This window comes from Heteronotia binoei, chromosome 2, assembly GCF_032191835.1.
Source record: "Heteronotia binoei isolate CCM8104 ecotype False Entrance Well chromosome 2, APGP_CSIRO_Hbin_v1, whole genome shotgun sequence".
Taxonomy (NCBI): domain Eukaryota; kingdom Metazoa; phylum Chordata; class Lepidosauria; order Squamata; family Gekkonidae; genus Heteronotia; species Heteronotia binoei.
This window is the reverse complement of record NC_083224.1, coordinates 68,662,396-68,684,407: the sequence shown is the minus strand read 5'-3', so window position 1 is coordinate 68,684,407 and position 22,012 is coordinate 68,662,396. Positions and strand designations below refer to the sequence as shown.

The 22,012-nt window shown below is 41.1% G+C and overlaps 1 protein-coding gene across 1 annotated transcript; it reads right to left on the bottom strand.

Moving 5' to 3' along the window:
* Window positions 1-246: 246 nt before the first annotated feature.
* Window positions 247-18,578, bottom strand: GUCA1A (guanylate cyclase activator 1A). Its single transcript, XM_060231241.1, has 4 exons — window positions 18,284-18,578; window positions 3,351-3,500; window positions 1,349-1,439; window positions 247-568 (listed from the first exon to the last, which is right to left on the bottom strand). The coding sequence occupies exons 1-4, from the start codon at window positions 18,479-18,481 to the stop codon at window positions 408-410; spliced, it is 600 nt and encodes a 199-aa protein (XP_060087224.1). The 5' UTR covers window positions 18,482-18,578; the 3' UTR covers window positions 247-407.
* Between the last annotated feature and the right edge of the window lie 3,434 nt (window positions 18,579-22,012).

Sequence of the window (22,012 nt, the reverse complement as noted above, 5' to 3'; positions counted from 1 at the left end):
CACTAGTCCTGCCCTCCCCAGGCTTCAACCTAAAATCTCCAGGATTCTTCCAACCCAGAATTGGCAACCCTAAGAAGGAATTCTGCCAGCTAAGTACCTTTTTTCCTTTACACATTATCACTTCTCTCCACCAAAAGCACCAGCAGTTGCCTCTATTTCTTAGGCAACTCTGAAGATTATTGTGTTAGCAATTATAATTCTATGTGTTGACAATAGACTTTGATGTCTCTGATTACACAGGAACACTTAAAGCTTGTACTCTTTTAATGTAATGTTATAAAACAAAGTCCCCTGGACTACTGCCCCATTTATGTCCCTGAATATTTCTTTATATAATATTACACTTTTTTTCTTTTTTTAAAAAAAATAATATTTAAAAAACAAACTATTCTCTAGTCTATTCCCATCTATTTTGCAGCTTCTGCCGACCCCCCTTCTTCATTAGGGCTTTTCCCATCATTCTTGATCATTCGCACAATGTGTGTCAGGTCCAGACTACGGGTGAGGATATCAAGTAGAAGCTCATCTTTCTGGACACCCTCCATGAATTCCTCCAGAGACAGCTCGCCTACAGAAACACAAACAAAGGGGTCAATTTCATGTACAATCTGAAGTAATGAATGGGATCTGTTTTCCAGAGTAATGCAGGCAAAGGAATTCATCCATTTCTACCATTTCTCCCTTCAATCATTTTTTAAAATATATGTACGCATTTTGGTTTCACTTACAAAGAAAAGAGAACCCACCTATTCCTTATATATGCTATCACAATAGTTAATTGGCCTAATGTTTAGGGATCCTTACCTTTCCTAATTTGAATCGATTTTCCACCTTCCTTTAAACAGTACATACACTTCTTCACATTCACTGAGATCCAGCACAGTTTAGTGAACAGCCTCAGGTCCATTAGAGAATTAGTCCAGTTACATACTCCCCACCTCCCCGCCTATCCTACCTCATTGGGTTGTTGTGAGGATAAGGCAGGAGGGGATAAAAATTAATAGATTCTTAAAAAATAAATTACAAAGTTGTGTGCCATCTGAAATCTATTTAGTATATGAATCCTGATCAATATCTTTTTCTGGACAAGCAAAATAAATGTTTTAAGCTGTTCAATGTAATTTCCAGACTTCAGGCCCTTGCAACTGCCTTTAAATCTACCATTCACTGACCCGCACAACATGCTAATTATCTTGACATCTGGTACCCTTCTTGTGCTACATTTCCTTCATATCAATCTGCAGCCTTCACACAGAACTCCTGTAAACTGATACTAGAAGGTTCTATCCAATATATTTGGGTTTGCTCATTTAATAAAGCACCTCAGAATTCATAGAGAGATTCTTACCATCTCCATTGATATCAATTTTATCAAACACCATGTTTGTGAAATCTTCAGCTGACATTATTTCTTGACATGGATTAATAGTACGAATTGCCTATAGAAAATATGAGATAGGAAACATCTAATGAGCACAAGATTCAGATTTATGTATTTGATAACAATAGCCAAGCAACACTTTCTCAACCTTAAATAAGCATGTTTAGATGTGAAGTCCTACATTTCCCAATGAGAATTATAAACTTGTTTCTGCCTTTGAGATTTAAAAATTGTTCCGGAATACATTATGTGCAGTACATAAGGTGCCATCATAACTGATGAATTTTTCTTCTAGATCTTTTTCATCATAGACTCAAAGATGTTATAAATTCCATTCAGTGTCACTGACAATTAATTTTTGGTGGAGTGGGAGATGACAAAAGAGAGCAGATCACTGTACAGACTCTAATCTCAGATGCAGGGCAAACCTACAGACCACTTTCCACTAAAGTTCTGCACAGTGTCTTTCAGATAGGAGAAGATCTCTATGTGTTTTGAGTAGGACTGATGTTACACACTCTTGTCTGGTTATAGTATACTCACTGATATGCTACCAACTGCCAATGTGTAACAGGGTACTATAATAATATGCTGTGCAGAATTCTCATGCAATGGTCACCTCCAGATTAGACTATTGTAACTCTCTCTACATGGGGCTACCCTTGACTCTGCTCCAGAAACTCCAGCGGGTGCAGAACGCAGCAACCCGGTTATTTGCATAGAGGCCTATACGGGCGCGAATGCAGCCGCTGCTGCACTAACTGCATTGGCTCCCTATTGAGTACCGGATCCATTTTAAGGTGTTGGTCCTTATCTTTAAGGCCCTATACAGTCTGGGGCCTGCATATCTTCAGGACTGCCTCTCCCCATGTGAGCCCCACTCCCCTGGGCTTTGAGATCATCTACACAACATCTTCTTGTGATCCCTGGTCCTAAGGACACCTGGTTAGCCTCAATGAGGACCAAGGCCTTTTCAATCCAGGCCCCTACCTGGTGGAATGAGCTCCGGTTGGAGTTCCAGGCCCTGTGGGACTTACCTAAGTTTTGCAGGGCCTGTAAGATGGAGCTCTTCCACCAGGCTTTTAATTTACCAGGCGTCCTCTGAAACCTTCCCCCAGCACTTTACTATCCTTGTGCTTGAGTTGGTCAAGGGTCTGAGTGGTGTCAATGACCTGAAGCTGTGCTAAGTGGTGTTAACCAGCTGAAGTTGTACCAACTGCTGAATGGTGGCTTCTGGCTGTGTTATTGTTGGAGTTGTGACCCTCTATTTTATGTATTATGTTTATGAGATATTTGTTGTGTTTAATTGGATGTTTTATTTATTGTTACTGCAATGTTTTAATGTTGTAAGCCACCCTGAGCCTGCCTAGCAGGATAGGGCGAGATATAAATCACAAATTAAATTAAATTAAATTAAATATTGTAAGTGAGGAATCTCCCATTCAAGGAAGAATAGTAGGATTTCTTTGTCCAATGGAAGGATTTCTTACTTAGCAGAGGACAATCATGAAATTCAACCCACTGTAGATATACAATCATATATCAGAACTTGGTGTATTTCATCACAGTGTTACTATCTGCTCATGTACAGTGAGTACATATTACGAGCAGTTCTTATATTTTACCCAATGCATGACCATAGTGTGCTGGTACAAAGAAATGGCCAGCTGAGTCAAGAAAGTCCTTGTAATCAATATACTGAAAGAATCTATTCAGTGCTGGACATCAAAGACTTTCCAGTTGCAAGAGTTTTCACACAAGTTTTATGTGTTTTTGTAGATCTCATTATTATTTAGGTGTAAAAGCATAGTTGCACTGATCTCTTTTACATTTGATCCCATATTGGCCCTATGTGGCACATACAGCATGAGAGAATCATATGTACTTCTATATCGTGTATGAAAACAACTGTAGATTTACTGAATATTATCAGTAATAATAATTTATTGGGGAAAGGAGAATAACTTACTTTGATTATGTTTAGTAACTCATCCCTGTCAATACAGCCATTTCCATCCACATCGTAGAGTTTGAAGTACCACCTTAGCTTCTGTTCTACTTTCCCCTTCAAGACTAGACTTAGAGCTGCCACATACTCCATAAAATCGATATAACCATCCTATTGAAATACAAGAAGCAGCAGATTAGATTTATGGCAGTGTCAATGTCTTTGGTACCATATATCTAGGAATTGCTACAAGGATGTCTTAAGTATATTTAATTAGTTACATTTATGGATTATCCAGTCTTCTGGGCAATGTACATTATTTCATTAAAACAGGAAAGGAAAGGTCCCCTGTGCAAGCACCAGTCGTTTCCGACTCTGGGGTGACACTGCTTTCTCAACGTTTTCATGGCAGACCTTTTTACGGGATGGAAGGCTGAGTCAACCTCGAGCCAGCTACCTGAACCGACTTCCGCTGGAATCGAACTCAGGTCATGAGCAGAGGGCTCTGACTGCAGTACTGCAGCTTTACCACTCTGCGCTACCAGGCTCTTTCATTAAGACAACAGGATTATTTGAATGTTTTAATTTAATGAAATTTGACAATTTCATTAAGACAACAGGATACTGGTACTGTTTTGTGTGTGATTTTATAACCATTAAGACAACAGGATTATAAAATCACACACAAAACAGTACTAGTATAAAATTCCTGAAAAGTCAAATGAAATTTCTTTCAAGGTTCTATTTCAGACTGCAGTCACTTTGCAAATGGTGGAGGCAAGGAACAGAGCGGCCTGGAGGGGAAGAGAAGGCACCAGCTAGAGTAGAAACTGTTGTTGTCCTCAACCAAAAGTCTGGCAGAACATCTCTGCCTTAGAGACCCTGCAGAATTGCATAAGATCCCAGGTGGTAGTTGGCAGAGAGTTCTACCAGGCTGGGATCAGGACTGAAAAGGCCCTGGCCTTGGTCAAGACAGCCAGACATCTTTGGGGCCGGGGGTCACCAACAGATTACTGTCTAGGGAGCATTATGCTCTCCCAAGGACATACCGGAAAAGATGGTCCTGTAGATATGGGGCAGACAATACATATTATTGTAAAATATTCAGTGGGAATCATAAATGCCACTTTTACTTCCAAAAATGCATTCACCTGCAATAATCTGTTTATATAAAATGCAATAGGTCCCATTCTCCACACAACTTATAACTTTTGTTTTATGATGGGATTCACACAGATTCCTTCTGCTAAGTGAAGAGTCTTGTTCTAGAGGAAGCAGATTTTCTACATAAGAAGCTTTCTCTGTTGATGCAAGGCTCGCTGAAGCGAGACTCCTCAGTTAGCAGAAGAAAGTAATTGGATCCAATGTGATATGCATAGTTCACATTTATATTGGAATATCTATCTTAATATTTCCAGGTCAAGAATAGCATCAAGTCTTGCTGTAAGGCTGGACAGGTTTATTAATCTGTCCATTGTTACACAAGAGATTAGGAAAATTTAACTGAAGGCAGGTCTTTCTAATCATACATGTAGTCTTTCTGCAGTAGATTCAAAGAGCTAAGGTGGTGAAGCAACCATGGCAGAACTATTTTGGCAAGGTGATCATTTATATTCTGACTGATGCATCAGAAATGTGTGAAATGATTTCAGTGTATTCTAGGTCAGAGTTCCTTTGCAATGTACAGAAAGAGATAACAAGATGGAATATCACATTTGACAATATTTCAGAATGTTTTCCGCTATCAGCACCATAGTTAGAGAAAATATATACACAACCCTACAGTAATTCCACTGTCTCTAGTGTTCCCACATTCCAACAGCCTTTTTCCCTTACTGCCTCTTAAACTGGGGATAAGTTTCTAGATAACTGCCTTTTATGAGAGCCACTTTGGTGTAGTAGTTAAGTGCATGGACTCTTATTCCCCACTCCTCCATTTGATTGATTGTTCGATTCCCCACTCCTTCACTTACACCTGCTAGCATGGCCTTGGGTCAGCCATAGCTCTGGCAGAGGTTGTCCTTGAAAGGGCAGCTGCTGTGAGAGCCCTCTCCAGCCCCACCCACCTCACAAGGTGTCTGTTGTGGGGGAGGAAGGTGAAGGAGATTGTGAGCTGCTCTGAGACTCTTCGGAGTGGAGGGCAGGATTTAAATCCAATATCTTCTGATCTGGGAGAACTGGGTTTGATTCTGACTCTTCCACATGCACCTGCTGATGTGACCTTGAGTCAGTCACAAGTAGTTGCAGACCTGTTCCTCATAAGAGCAGTTTCCGTTAGAGCTTTGTCAGCTCCACCTGACATCTGAAGAAGTGTGCATGCACACGAAAACTTATGTTCTGAATAAAACTAAGTTGGTCTAAAAGGTGCAATTGACTCCTATTTTGCCTCACAGAGTGTCTGCTGTGGGTAGGGGAAGGGAAAGGAAAGAGATTGTAAACCACTATGAGACTTTTGAGTTGTGAAGGGTAGGGTATAAATCCAATCTTCTTTTTCTTTCATTGTTTGAATGTGCAAAATAGCCTTTCTTTGGTTCTGATCCTCATGAATAAATTAACATATTGGAAATCCAGGCTGATAATTACATTCAATTTGTTAAGCACTTAATCTGGCTTTTGAATAGAAACATATATATATACACACACACACACATACACACACATCCAATATCAGGGGATAGAGAGGGCTTCCCCTGACATTGCCTACTGGCACTGGTATTCAGAGGTTTACTGCCTCTGAATGTGGAGGTTCCCTTTAGTCACCATGGCTAGCAGCCACTGATAGACCTGTTCTCCACTGACTGTTAATGGGATCACTAGGCATCACTTAATGGGATCACTAAGTCTATTTCCCCCAATTTTCAGATTTTTGAACATCCTGCTGAAATCATGGGTTGCATTCAGCCATTTTTTTTTTTACTTAATCTTATCAACTCAGCCTGCACCCATCTCACATGGTTTTTGTTCATGCTCCAGGTCCTACGTGCCTGTTTCAGCAACAGAAAAGCCAGTTGGGTGCAACTGTAGCTGAACTGTTAAACTCAGGCCCTAGGATACCAGCCCACTTGCAGTCAAGACTGGCCTGGGTACTCAGGCCCTCAAATCTGGATTTTTCTGTCTCTACATTTCTGTATTTTAGATACAGATAGGTTAAGTTGATGTAGCAGCATATTGTAGAGGCACTACAATCTGAACATGAATGAAAATTGCTCTAAAATATGCTCCTGATTTAACCTATTTCCCTCAGGCTCAAAATAGCTAATCTGCTTTATTCTATCAGCACAAAAGAGAGATTAGGTTTTAACTAACTTGAACCTAATTATCAGCCAGGATTTCCTGTATGTTATTCATCAGGGTCAGAGTCACATAAAAACTATTCTGCATGTTCAAGGTGTCTTTCAAGGCATTGCTTAAACAACAGTCTTTTATGTCAGATAGCAAATCACATTTGAAATTTAAGATTTTTTTTTATAAAGCAGTTTTTGATATAGTATGAGGTCTACTGGTCTATTGAAAAATTCAGTTATCCCACAGGGTACACCAAAGGCCTAAAATAGCTTCTGGGATCCCAGCCCATTTGTAGTCAAGACTGGCCTGGGTACTTTTGAAAAGGAATCTAAAGAAATGTATCTCATGCCACTTCAGAAACATGCTTACCAAATCCCTTTAAAATCAATGGAATTTACTGTTACAGGTATTTAAGTTTGTAAACCATAATTGTGCCTTTCAGTGTTTACCCTTAATCTTATTCCACAGGCTGAACTTCCTGTTCAAAAATAGAAGCTTGCTTTACATGGGTCTTTTGCTTTGGCCAGGTTTGATGATAAAGATTTGCAACTTTCAATCTGAAAACAAAGATGGTGATTATTCCTACACAATGAGTAGGAGGTTGGATTTATTTTCTCACTAAACATTGTGGTAATGAAACTGCCCCATAGTAGAGGTAGGCAACAGCAAAGCAGCTCTGAATGTCTCTTCTCTTGAAAACCCAGGGTTGCCATAAATTGACTGCAATTTAATGGCACTTTCTACCATGATGAGCATATTCAAATTACTACAAATCAGTGGAAGCAAAGTGCAAAAGTTTAACCATAAAACAGATTAAGCATTCCAAAACGTTCAAACTGAGGGAAAATAGGGTTTGTAGAATCTTTCGGGCTCAAGTGCCGTGTTCTACTGGAGAAAGTTTTTCTTCCAGATGTTTCGTTCTCAGCTGCGGAGAACATCCTCAGTGGCGTTGCAGCCGGAGCAGGCGTTCTGACCTTCTTGGCTGCTGTGTAGTGAGTGAGGCCAAGGCTGCTGGAGAGCTGCTATTTCTAGGCTGGAGGGGGTGTGGTGAGAGGGCAATTGGTTTGTGAATGTACCCATTGTTTGGTGGGGCTTCCTGGAAGCGTGGTGATAAGGAAACTGGCTGTGGAATGTGACCATTGTTCTGTGTTGATTGCTGGGAGGGTTGGAAGGGGTGTGAAGATAAGGAAGATGGTTGTTGATTGTGTTGATTGTGCTGATTGTTCTCTGGAATGTGCTGGTTGTTCTGTGACCTTCTGCAATTTGCAGTCTGTAGGGTGTTTTGCAGAGCTGGATACCAAGAATGGTGGATGGAAATGCCTTCTTCCTTTCTGTTACAAACACCAGCACAATTTTAACAGAAAGGAAGAAGGCATTTCCATCCACCATTCTTGGTATCCAGCTCTGCAAAACACCCTACAGACTATAAATTGCAGAACGTCACAGAACAACCAGCACATTCCAGAGAACAATCAGCACAATCAACAACCATCTTCCTTATCTTCACACCCCTTCCAACCCTCCCAGCAATCAACACAGAACAATGGTCACATTCCACAGCCAGTTTCCTTATCACCACCCTTCCAGGAAGCCCCACCAAACAATGGGTACATTCACAAACTAATTGCCCTCTCACCACACCCCCTCCAGCCTAGAAACAGCAGCTCTCCAGCAGCCCTGGCCTCACTCAATGCACAGCAGCCAAGAAAGTCAGAACGCCTGCTCCGGCTGCAACGCCACTGAGGATGTTCTCCGCAGCTGAGAATGAAACGTCTGGAAGAAAAACTTTCTCCAGTAGAACACGGCACTTGAGCCCAAAAGATTCTACAAACCCTAATGATGATGCCAGCCGTGAAAACCTGAAATCTTTGAGGGAAAATTTTTTTTGCTCCCACACAAATTTCAACTGGTTTTGTGATGATTAATTTATATGGCTTGATCTGGCCTCTAATTCTGGCTTCTTATAATTTCCAAAGTAATTTAGCTCATAATTATAGGATGGAGGGAATGAAAGTACAGCGAGTAGAGTTCTGCTCAAAGAGTACAATATCCCTGCCTTCCCTCCTCCAACTGTAAACCCATGACACCTCCTGAAATGCTATTGCCAAGGAGGATCAAGAATCCTAAGGAACAGTGCTAGGTGTGATATGGGGATGGCAAGGGGGAACTGGCAAACATTATCCTTCCCTCTTCCACCAGTGGAAAAGCCCTTCTGTTGGTGGAAAACAAACTTTGGTTCCAATCAATGCCCCCTCTAAGCTGCAGAGTCTTGTGAGCAAAAATTCTACTTTGTGAGCTACTGGTATTAAAGTTGTGAGCTACTGCATAAATTATTGTGCTCTGGGGCCATTTTTCCTGAGCTAAGACAATGTGTGAGCTGGAGGTTAAAAATCTGTGAGCTAGCTCACGCTTACTCAGTTTAGAGGGAACACTGGTTCCAATCTAATGGAATTATACCATCCAATACCCTATTGTACAGTTTATGTACTGTTAATGTCATTAGGCCATAAAAGCATAGTAGAAATTAAGCCAAACAGATTTTTAACTGCACTCATTATGATCAGAGGAGACTAAAGATACAAGCTAACACGTTTTCCTGCTGATGTTTGCTTTCTAGCATGACATGTTTCCATAATCCCTCAAATCCTAGTAATTTGTTAAATTAATAAAGAGTGCATAAAACAAAACAGAGTGATTCAACAGCATACTCATGGAGTCTTAGTTCATAAATGAATCCATTCGTCTACAGCAAGGGTCAAACAAGACAGGATGTTTGAAGATTCGTAAATATATCTCTAGCACTTCTTAAATTTCTAAACAGATGCAGGAGCTCCCAAATTGGATCAGAGCTGTGATATCAGCAGGAGGTTACTGTTTCACCTTGTGCTCTGTTTCCAACCTCTGACGGGCCTTCTGACCTGATGTTTCTCCCACTGGCGAAAATTTAAAATTCAGAGAACTGGTAGGTTTACCTCAGTGGGGCAAATAACAGCTCTGGGATCATTTGAAGTAAGAAAAATGACGAGGGGGGAAAAGAGGTAACTCTCTTCACATTGCAGTCTCTAATGGCTCTATTTAGCAGTAAAAATATGCTGGAATCTGTTCACAGATTTTCTTGTGTCTTGTCTGGCTTGACCCTTAAATATAATATGAAATTCTGGCAGCAGTCCTAAGCATACTTACTGAGAATCTGTTCCATAGAATTCAGTGGGACTTCCTCTGGTAAAAATGCTTAAAACTGCTGTACAGGACTCATTAATTTGGTACCAATAGCTGTTTTTGAGTAATAATGTTTAATAAGTATCCTGATGAATACTATGAACTGGAAAATTATTACTTTCAAATAACCCCTTATTTTATGTTAATTAAGTGTACATCAAATGTATATCTAGAGAGAGAAATATTGGTCATTTGAAATTACCCAGACCAGTACTCAGGGCTTTTTTTGAGCAGGAATGCACAGGAACACAGTTCCAGCTGGCTTGGCATCAGGGGGAGTGGCCTAATATGCAAATGAGTTCCTGCCAGTGCTTATTATGAATGAATGTATTGGATTACCAGAATAAACCAAATGAAATATAAATTTCAGTAATCAGATATTGCATACAGGCTTGTAACATTTGTTAATGTAAATTATATAGAAAATTCTGCACTGAAAATACCATCAGATAAATGTTTATATTTTTGTGATTTAACAAAACTGTTGTAGATAAACAATATTTCTGGCATTTTAAAAAATTCAGCAGCACTATGCAGATACTATTAAATTATAATAATCTGATGCAGGTACAGTTGCTTTTGATGTAAACAAGAGTAAGCATTTATTGTACAATAAACTGTACAAAGAACTTCCTTCAGCAGCACTACAAATTATTTGTGTCTGTCTAAAGAGGCAGTGTGGATTCATTTCCAAATTCAGGAACTCTTTCTTTTTAATTAGAGGACACACTAAACGCTGTGTCATGCATTGATCTTTTAAGCCCCAGATATTTTGCTTTAAATAAATTTCACGTAACAGATGTAAGACTACTAAACAGGTTTAAACCTCAGTTTGGATATAAGAATAACTGGGGCCACTGAATTGGTGTTATGCATTAATTGCTGTTATACAGAACCTGGGACTCAATTTGGGGTTACTTGAATTCCCATTTATACATCATACATCAAGCAAACTTCTATCCTGAGTAATCATAGAAAATGAGCTAGGCAGCCAAAGCTGACTATGCCTAAGGTGCTAACTAGATGTAATACTGGGAAATCTATAACTAGATCTTCTAAAGGTACAGATGCAGATCAGAACTGTGGCATATGATAGATTTGTCTCTTTCCTCTGACACAGTTTCTCAACTCCAGATGGCTCTTGGAATTGCTATTTGCCCTCCTCTAGGGAAATACAGGTTGCTTGTTATTTCCTACAGTAGGGCAAACAGGTGAGGATTGTGAACTCAGGAAAATGACATGGGAGGAAGGGTAGGCTTGCCAGGTCTGTGTTGGAAAGGTCCGGCACTTCCCAGCCAAGCTGGCATCGCCGGCATTCAGGCTGGGGGCCGTCTTTGCCCCCTCAGAAGGAGGGAGTAGCAGACCGTTCAGCCCGGCTCATCCGGGTCTAGTTCTTGGCGTGGCGTCAGGGCTATATAAGCCCTGGCCCCACCCAGAGCTCTCTCTGTCTTCTTCAGCTCTCTGCCCGCCCACCCTCCCTTGGCAGTACAGGTTTTAACCGGCTGCCTTTTTAGGGGCCAGGTAGGAATTTTTTCATCTTCACATAATTGGCCCATGTGGAGTTGTTTTTCGCCTACCTTGTACTGCCTTCTAGTTTTAGGTGTTAATCGATGTAGTTTGTATTTTGGTCGCTGGCTGGAGGATGTTTTGGCCACAGTGATGCAGGGGAGCACCTATGGCCTAGCACCATTGGTGCGGGTGGTCTGTATGAACCGCAGATGGGCTACACGGCTCAGTGCAGGGAATGCAGATCACGGAGAGCCTCACCTGGGCGGATCTTTCCATGGGGGATTGATGCTAGCCCAGGTGGAGAGTGGCTGGGGGCCTAGCCGCTCAGTTAAAACCCGAATACGGCGGGTTTGTGCTGGGGGCAGGGTGGCTTGCCCATTGGACAAGGCGGGGTCAGGGGGTGACCCCAGGGCTTGTCCTGTTTAGGTCTCATCCCTGCCTAGTTACAGGTTAATTAATCATTAATAAAGCGGCCCGGTTTTAAATCCAACACTTGGTGTCTGTCTCTTCTTTCCGACTGGGGGGGCAAATACCTGGAGACTCTGGGGGTAGATCTGGGAGAGGGTGGGTTTTGGGGAGGGGAGGGGCTTCAGCATGGTACAATGCCATAGAGTCCACCCTTCAAATAAGCCATTTTCTCCAGGGGACAAGAACAGTGGCAGCACAATATATGAAATACAAAAATACAAAAATACAAGATATTGTGCACAAACAAACACTCTTAACTGGTGTATATAAAGTTCTATTATAATGAAATGAACAGCCCACAACAGTGGGCATACATTCATACAGTATAAATAACAGTCTCAAAACAATACTCCAAGGAGGACCCCACACAGTCACAGAGTTTTCCAAAATGAATTGTGTCAGGAAAGGGTTCGTTACTAGAACCCCTATCTAAATTTGTGGATCACTTTTTGAAGCTTTTTGTTTGTAAGATTCCCAGTTTTATTAGAGACACGACAGATTTTGTCTCTAAGATTGAGGATTTTTATATCCCTGCAGATGCCTCATTAGTAACATTGGACGTTCAATCATTATACACTAATATTCCCTTTGAGGATTTGAGAAGTACAGCTCAGTGTTATTTGGATCAGAGAGAGGACTTGGATCCACCAACACCTTTTTTGTTGGAGCTAGTGGACCTGATTATTGAAAACAACTATTTTCGTTTTGACCAAGAATTTTTTCTGCAACGTAAAGGGGTTGCGATGGGCAGCGCTCTGGCGCCATCTATTGCCTGTTTGTTTATGGCTGTGCTGGAAAATGATTTTTATTGTAACAGTGACATAAATCCTTTCTTTGAAGATATATTGTTTTTTGTTAGGTTTGTGGACGACATCTTTTTGGTTATGAAACATGCAGAAAGATTGGAGAGTTTAGTTGAATGGATGGACGCTTGTCACCATGGCATTAAGTTTTCGTTTAATAGAGATCCTGACACCATTGTGTTTTTGGCCACGGTGGTGTATCGCACTGCTAATAATACTCTAGCTATTAAGAACCATAGAAAGGCGGTGGCTAAGAATGGGTATTTACATTATGACTCTTTCCATCCTCCCGTTTTGCGCAATAATATACCCTATGGGCAATTCTTACGCATGAAACGAAACAGCACCTCAGTCACTGAGTATAAAAAATCGTGTAATCAACTGACAGTGCAGTTTAAGGAACGGGGTTATCCAGAAACAGTCATCAAAGGGGCGGAGACGAGGGCTGCCAAACAAGAACGTTCCCTTATGCTTCAGCGTTCGAACAAACAGAATGGAGAGGCTAGGGAAAATCAAAGATTATTTTGTTCATTACAATATACTCCGAAGGCATTAGCGATTAAAAATATCATTTTGCGCCATTGGGGTATTGTTTCCAGCATTGCAGGATGTGCCTCCCCACCTATAATTGGTTTCCGTAGATCTAGGAATCTAAGGGACTATTTGGTGCATACAGATTTGAATACTGCACAGACGTCTTCTCGATTGCCCCCTGGTCATTTCCGTTGCAAGGGTTGCAAAGCGTGCAAGTACTCTCTACAAATAAAAGAGTATGTGGATCCTAGATCCCAGACAACCATTAAATTGACAGGTTTCACTAATTGTGACTCTAAAGGGGTCATCTATGCCCTGGTCTGTGGAGATTGCTCTAAAATGTACATAGGATGTTCCCTTGGGCGATTAAGACACGTGTTTTGGAACACATCTCAAGGGTTCGCCATCAAGTTCCTGGTGTTCCTCTCCTTCAACATTTTACTGAGACTGATCATAACTTAGAAGCCTTAAAATTCTTTGTGATTCAGAAAATTGGTGAAAGTAGAGGTGGTGATTTACAAAGGACCATGTTACAAAAAGAGGCACGGTGGATACATCGTTTAAACACTATTGAACCCTCTGGCCTTAATCAACACAATGATTTCTCTAGTTATATATAATGTATTTTGTTTCTTGGATATGTTGGTAGATTGTGGTGTGGTCTCCTTTAAATGGTTGAGTAACAACAGCTGTGTCCGTCCTTTTTAAAAAAAAGCCGTGGACTCTGGCAGCCCAAGCCGCAAATTAAGATACCTAAATGGGCGTTTGAGAAAGAACTTGGCTGGAGTTTTCAGGTTGTTTTACCAACTGTATCTGTATGTTTTTGTTAAGATCTCTTTGGTTTAGGGTGGTTTTTATCGGTCACTTTTGTTGTTTGCAGTTTGACTTACGAGGAAGCTGCAGGAGCAGCGGAACGCAATCAAATCCGGGGTTTGCGTGAAGGTTAGAATTTGTCCTTCAGAAGTCAACTAACAACGGAGGGACTCCTGCGGAACATTATTTTTGAGTCTTTGTACTCATTTTGGAAAACTCTGTGACTGTGTGGGGTCCTCCTTGGAGTATTGTTTTGAGACTGTTATTTATACTGTATGAATGTATGCCCACTGTTGTGGGCTGTTCATTTCATTATAATAGAACTTTATATACACCAGTTAAGAGTGTTTGTTTGTGCACAATATCTTGTATTTTTGTATTTTCTCCAGGGGAGCTGATCTCTGCCAGCTGGAAATCAGTTGTAAAAGTAAGAGATCTCCAGGCCCCACCTGGGGGCTGGCAGCCCTAAGAAGGGTTATACCTTCTTCACTTTACCACATTTCAAGTTGGGACTCCCATGGTTGCCATTTAGCAATAAAAATGCACTAGAGATCCATTCACTTATTTCCCAACATCTTTTTTGGTTTGATCCTAACTCAGGGTAGTCTACTCTAGTTTAATCTTTAGAAGTATCCAGTTTTGACTAGTTGATAGGGAAAGGAAAGGTCCCCTGTGCAAGCACCAGTCGTTTCTGACTCTGGGGTGACGTTGCTTTCACAACGTTTTCACAGCAGACTTTTTATGGGGTGGTTTGCCATTGCCTTTCCCAGTCATCTACACTTTCCCCCCAGCAAGCTGGGTACTCATTTTACCAACCTCTGAAGGATGGAAGGCTGAGTCAGCCTTGGGCCGGCTACCTGAATCCAGCTTCCACCGGAATCGAACGCAGGTCGTGAACAGAGAGTTCAGACCATAGTACTGCAGTACTTTTGCTTTTCCACTTTGTGCCACGGGGCCGCTTAGTTGATAGGAGATGATAGCAATTTGCTTGAGATCTTAATCTAAACAGGAATTCCAGTTCTCTTACAGAACTGTGATTTGTTACAATGGGACAAGCAGTTCTGGGGGTGCCTTTCCAAGACAGGAAATTAGAATGGGTAAATCTTTGGATATTTAAATTAGGAGACTGGAGTCATGAACAGACAAAGCAGATCTTTCTGCAAACCCACAAAAAGCCTCAGGTTTGCAGAAAAGTTCTGAAATTTTATTTTTAAAAGCAAACAAAATAAGCAATAAAAGCAATGTTTTTTTAAAATCCCAAATAATAAAAGCCACACGTATGCCTTTAAAAAAACAGGTGACTGCTGCAATGGCCACTGTGGGGGTTGCTAGGTAACCACAACATTTCTGCCAGTTCAAGCCTTAGTTTCTTTGAGTAAAGGTCTGGGGAAGGGAGCATGGCCTTTTCCAGGGCTATTTCAGCCTTTGAAGGAGGATACACCAGGGCCAGACCCAGCAGCAATCACTGGGTAATTGATTTGATACCACATGATTTCCATGGGACACCCAGTCCCAGCCACTCATTACTGTTCAATAGCAGCCACTACAGGAAAGCCAATGTAGTGCAGTGGTCAGGATTCTATAATAGGATCTGGGAGACCCAGGTTCAAATCCCTACTCTGCCATGAAAACTTGGGCCAGTCACACACTCCCAGCCTAACCTATTTTGCAGGGTTTCTGTGAAAATAAGATGAAAGAGAATTATATAAGCTGCTTTCGGTACCCTTGTGAAGAAAGGCAGGGTTTAATTGTGGTACAAAATAATAAATATAGGTGAAGATGTAGAGCAGATAAAATGTAGGCGAGTGAGTGGGAAGGATAGAAGAAAGCAGGGAAAAATGAGGACATTATGGTTGCCAGGAAAAGGAAACGAAAAAGAATGCAGTTAAGAGAGATAACAGGGGAAACTGAGGTCCTCACCTCCCAACTGGGTCTGGCTTGGCCTGGCAGCTGGCAGTGAGGAACTTGGCCAGACTTTTCCCAGGGAGTGCTTGCCAGTGGCAAGAAAGGAAAGAAATCCGAAGACAGGGTAGGTTGGCTGGTTGTTGGGAAGAAGAGAAGTGAGCAGGAAAAATTGAGAGGTTATGGGGCTTTCAGGAAAGGGAAAGAAAAATACTGGGGGAGGGGAAAACCTGCAGATCCTTGAGGATCCCCTGCTTGTATCCCATAAATGCTTCAGCCTTATTCCAAATCCTCTGTCCAGAGCTGTTACTTGCCAATAAAACATTTGAGAGACTCATTTATGAAACTCCCATTGTCTTGTCTAGTTTTGCCCTAAATCTTATTGATGTGCGATAAATTTAAGCAAAGACTTTTCCCCCCCGTTTCAATCAATTGGCCATAAAATTGATAATTTGGTCTGGATCACACTCACTGTGCCTTTATTTTAAATACTGGGAGACAGATTATACTCCTGCCTAGTTTGCATCATTTTATGGAAAAATTAATCTTCCCTGCATGCCATGGCACAGCAGGATATATTACATTTGTTTCCAATTCACCTATGAAAAAGTTACTGTGTGGGTGACATTCACTCTATAGATTTTTGCCTCACATTAATCCCATGTAAGCCTTCTTCAGGTACTTAAGGTAAATGGGACATGGTGGTGAGTGAAAGCTTTCTTTTGCACCTAGGTCTTGACAACAAGATAGCTAAAACAATAGTTTTGTTGCACTGAATATGCCTGCTATATCATTTATACCAGAGGTTCCCAATGTGGCACTCATGGATGTCATGGTGTCATTTCATTACATCTGGCAGGCAGTGTTAATTTGGTATTGGTCGGACCTCATGCTGTCAAACTCCTGGTCTCCTCCTCAGCTTCTGAACATGAAATAACGTTGAAAATACTCAGTTGACCTACAGACTTTGTGGTACAGAACTCACCATATCATCATGTGATGAGGTCTAATATGAAGTCCAAATGTAAAATCTAAATGTACTCCCCACATTTATAAATAGTATTTATTTCTCTGGCTCAGGTTTTTATTCATTCTCTCTTCTTTTGCATCCACTGAAAGAACCTTTCTTAGAGGTGATATATTAAAACTTGAAACTCCATTGAGTGCCCTCAGAAGGATTTTGCAGTGGCCAGTCTGCTTTGTACAGAAGCAAAGATGCCTCAACCACAAAGCTGCCACAAGGACATAGTGGCACTGCTCCTTTGATGTCAGCATGCCAGATTCCATATTTATACTCTTGTTATCTGGCAGCAGGATCTGACCCAAAGATCTTACGCCTACAAAATAATCCTTATGGGCTCTTTCGCCCTTAAAGCTTCAAAGTAAGGCCTGAACTGTCCATCACCACTTTGCTTTCCATGTTATGATCTTGTACCTATTCTGTAATGTTAACTGCAGACAGGAAATAGGGATAACAGCAACAATATTCCAACCAAAAGACAATATTCGGATTAAAAAAGGGCTCAAGCACAAATAGAGCTACTGAGAGCCACTAGAGACCCACAGATAAAAACACCATTTGTCCCCTAGTGCCACCTCCTTGGTGGGCCTGCTCAACCAAGGACATGGTGCCAGTAGATTTTTTTTTTCACTTCAAGGGGTGTTGCATGTTAAGAAAGTTCTTGCGGAGGACCAACCATAATACTTTGTTTAAGAATTGTTTAAACACAAGCATGTGTCATTTTTTGTTTTTGTTTTGTTACACTGGAAGAGTATTTCCTATTGTCCATTATTATTTAGAAATATCAAATATAGATTTTTGATATATAAGAAGAGATAAAAACATTTGCTTTAAAAGTTCCTGTTTTGTTAGTATTTTGCAAATGAATGTGATTTGTGGTAATATAGAGGAGCTTTTAAAAGTTAATAGAAATAAGTAGAAACAGTGGAATATAGAATGAAAACCAAAGCAAAAAAATTAAAAATAACTCTCTCTTTTTGCAGAAATTTCATGGTATATTGTACTATTCTAGTGCTCATTGTGTGAGGCTCATGGACTGGTGAGGCAATTCTTTGCACTATCATTCTAAACCAACAATAAATTTAAATCACTGAACCATTCTAATGAAATTATTAAAAGATTCCCTTTGCATCTACACCATAAGAAGAGCCTTTTACAACAGAAAAAGCCAAACAGAGGAAGCAATCAGCTGCTTTGTCACTCCAATGGAAAAGAATAAAATCCAGTGCTGACAAAATGCTACCCTTTCAATCATGTTTGTAACCAGTTTTCACAAATGATTGGTGTATATATATACACACATACATACATACAAAGGAGAAATATTTAAAATATGTATGTATGTTGTTTAACTATACATATCTACAGATAACTGATTTCAAGACAGATTGAATACTAACCTTGTTAAAGTCAAACGTCTCAAACATTTGTTCAATGTACTGAGTTGATGATGGGCTCAGGTTTTTCAAGCCAAAAAACTGTTTGAATTCATGTAGGGTAAGCTGGCCTGAGGGACACTCTGTCATGAACTTCTTGTACCATTGGTGGCACTCAGTAGCACTCAGTTCCTCCACGGCCTTTCCATCCATGTTCCCCATTGTAAAGCAAAAAAGATGGGCACGTTTCTGAAGAACTGTGGATGTCTTCTAGAACTGGTCACTTTTTGAATTTCAAATGTGCGTGGTATGAATTGTATAGCAAAGACAAAATTTCCTGAGTAAAGTTAACTAAATATGAATATCTGGGAGATGAAAAAGGCTTCCTTCCTGAGAAAATTTCACACTAGCTGAAGGAGTTTTAAAATTGCAAAAGTCTCTTCAAAGATACCCCTGGCATTTAAGTAAGCCACTAAATCCTCCACCAGCCAATGAGAGAAGAGCCTTGTGATGGGATGCCAAAAGGAACATGGAGAGTTCAGAACAAAAATAGAAAGGCAGTAAAATGGAGACAAATCTTGCAGATTATGGTCCCAATAGGAGATTAAAATGGTAGGATTTAACTGAAGACAGCATAAGCTTCTAATCCACTGCACTAATGTTAGCCTATGTGAAAGGCCTAACAGGACACATGATGGCAAAATACTTTTATTGTGTTTTGACTGTTTGGTATAATATCATTATAGAACGGTGAAGCAGGGTGAGATCAAAAGCCTGTCTGGCTTAAGATGCAGCTGTGAAGGAGGACCACCCACCAATCATGTTTTACAGTTCAGTCTAGGGTTGCCAGCCCCCAGGTTCCAATGGGGGTGCCCCCGCTTTGGGGGATTTCAACCTGCCACCAGCCAGCTGGTCGGTGGGAGGAAACCCACCCCCAAACAGGGATGTTGCTGTGCAATGTCCCAGAAGCAATGATATCATTTCTGGGTAGTTGCTGATGGCTCAAGAAAGTAAGCCAAGCAAAACATTACAAGACAAGACAAAAAAATATGGCTAAAGGATTTCCAAAAGGATCATGGGCCTATCAGACTGGAGGCAAGGCATCTTACCTTTCATCACAAATGACCCTTTTCTTTTTAATAACTGTGAACAATACTACACTTTAAGTTAAGAAAAGAACTTATAGTAAAAAGGCAATGTAATATTGAATGCACTTATAGAATCACAGAATCATAGAGCTGGAAGGGACCCTCCAGGGTCATCTAGTCCAACCCCCCTGCACAATGCAGGAAATCCACAAATATTTTCCCCTAAATTCACAGGATCAGTATTGCTGTCAGATGGCCATCTAGCCTCTGTTTAAAAACCTCCAAGGAAGGAGAGCCCACCATCTCACAAGGAAGCCTGTTCCACTGAGGAACCACTCGTATTGTTATTAGTTCTTCCTAATGTTGAGCCAGAAACTCTTCTGATTTAATTTCAACCCATTGATTCTGGTCCTACCCTCTGGGGCCACAGAAAACAATTCTGCACCATTCTCTATATGACAGCCCTTCAAGTACCTGAAGATGCTAATCATATCACTTCTCAGCTGCCTCCTCTCCAAGCTAAACATAACCAGCTCCTTCAACCTTTCTTGATAGGATTTGGTCTCCAGACCCCTCACCAGCTTCGTCACTCTCCTCTGGACCCATTCCAGCTTGTCTATTCCCTTCTTAAAATGTGGTGTCCAAAACGGAACACACTACTTCAGGTGAGGTCTTACCAGAGCAGAGTAAAGAGATACAATCACTTCATGTGATCTGGACACTATACTTATATCGATGCAGCCCAAAATTGCATTTGCCTTTTTAGCCATTGCATCACACTGTTGACTCATGTTCAGTGTATGGCCCTCTAAGACACCTAGATCCTTTTCACACATACTACTGCCAAGACAAGTCTCCCCCATCTTATAATGATGCATTGGATTTTTCCTACCTAAATGCAGAACTTTACATTTATCCCTGTTAAAATTCATTTTATTGGTTTTAGCCCAGTTTTCCAGCATTCCCTCTATTCCTTCATACAAATCATTTATAAAAATGTTGAACAAAACAGTCAAGGACAGATCCTTGAGGCACTCCACTTGTCACTCCTCTCCAAGAGGATGAGAAACCATTCACAAATGTGATCAGCCAGTTACAGATCCACCTAACAGTAATAGGATCCAAATCACATTTTATCAACTTCAAGCCAAGGTGCTTCAAATCGCATGGGAATAGTGGCAGGAGCAGCCTCTGCCCTTCCTGCACAATTTAAAGAGCCCACCAACCAGCTGCTTAAGTGGAGGGGAGGCTGGCCTGCCAGCTTCTGTGGTGCTACCCATAATTGGGAGAGCACCCAGGAGCAGGCGCTGTCCTCCTGGGCTATTTAAAGGACCCACCAATCAGCTGATTGGCAGGACCTTTCCCAGTGTCTGCTCCTGGGTGTCCCCTCGTGCGATTTAAATAGTCTGGGAGGGAGGGGGTGGCATCCCCCGGGATATGCCCTAGGTGACCACGTAAGGTCATCTAGTGGGCATGCCAAACTTGATTGTACCCACTGACTCCCTGCCATCCTCAGGCTCCATCCCTAAATCTCCAGGAGTTTCCCAACCTGGATCTAGCAACCCTACCCCACCCCCCATCCCCTGCTTAGTAGGTCTTATCCTGAGTGCTCCTCAATCAAAATGCACATGACAGCAGAGAGTCCTTTGGGAGGAGACTATGTTCCTCAGTCCAATGGAAATTCTGCTGCTTTATATTTGCTTCTTCTTTTGTTACATTTCAGCTCCAAACAAAAATTTGTCACCATTTCTGTTTTAAATTCTTCATCACCTGAATTGCTCTTTTCCGATACTTCCCAATGTGTTTGCCTTTTTATTGAATTTAAGTGTACTTGTTCTGAGTGTTGATGGACAGGGTAACCAATTTGTGTTTCTTGTATGCCTAACATGCTTGTTGTGTTAATTTTCTCAAAGTCATTTAGCCAGGGAGATGAGCTCTTTGTTCTGACATGAAACTGAGCATGACATCTTGTAGATTTTTGTTTTTGCACGTTTACATTCCTATGGGTAAAACTAGCCAAGACAGGTCCAGTGTCTTGTAAAGATAAATTTCAGGTATGCAAAGTCCTACTTTTGGCTATGTAGAGAGGAGAGAAGGATTTACTCCTTCTGTCTTTTCATGGGTTTTTTTTTACTGTAATTGCCCTTTCATGATTCTGTTAGCTTTGAATGGCAAACACATACACACAAAATGCAGACACCTGATTTCCTAGTAATTGTCACTCTTTGTTATTTATTGATCTATGTGCCTTCTCACATCTGTACTCCATGTAATATCCAATAGAAAAGAGCCAAATATCTCAAATGGCAGCTTTCTAAACACCTAAAACATTTTTTTCCAGATCTTAGTTGCCAGATCTTGCAAGAACTCATGTGATCCAGTGAGTGGAGAGTTAGATCTTACAGATACACATTCAACTCTCACTTTGGGCAAGGAGTCATTGTGGGAGTCAAGTCCCAACTTCCCATATTGCTTTGCTGTGTGATTCCTTTCCTAGCAAGAATCTTCCCTAGCCTGGGTCTTTATAGTGTGTTCTGCATGTTAATAGAAGCTGTATCTTTGGAGAGGAGGGATTTCGGATCAAAGAGCCAGATACAGCAGGGCACAGAGCTGTTCATGGCACACTCCCAGGGTTTGAGTAATTGGGATTAAGAACAAGAGTACA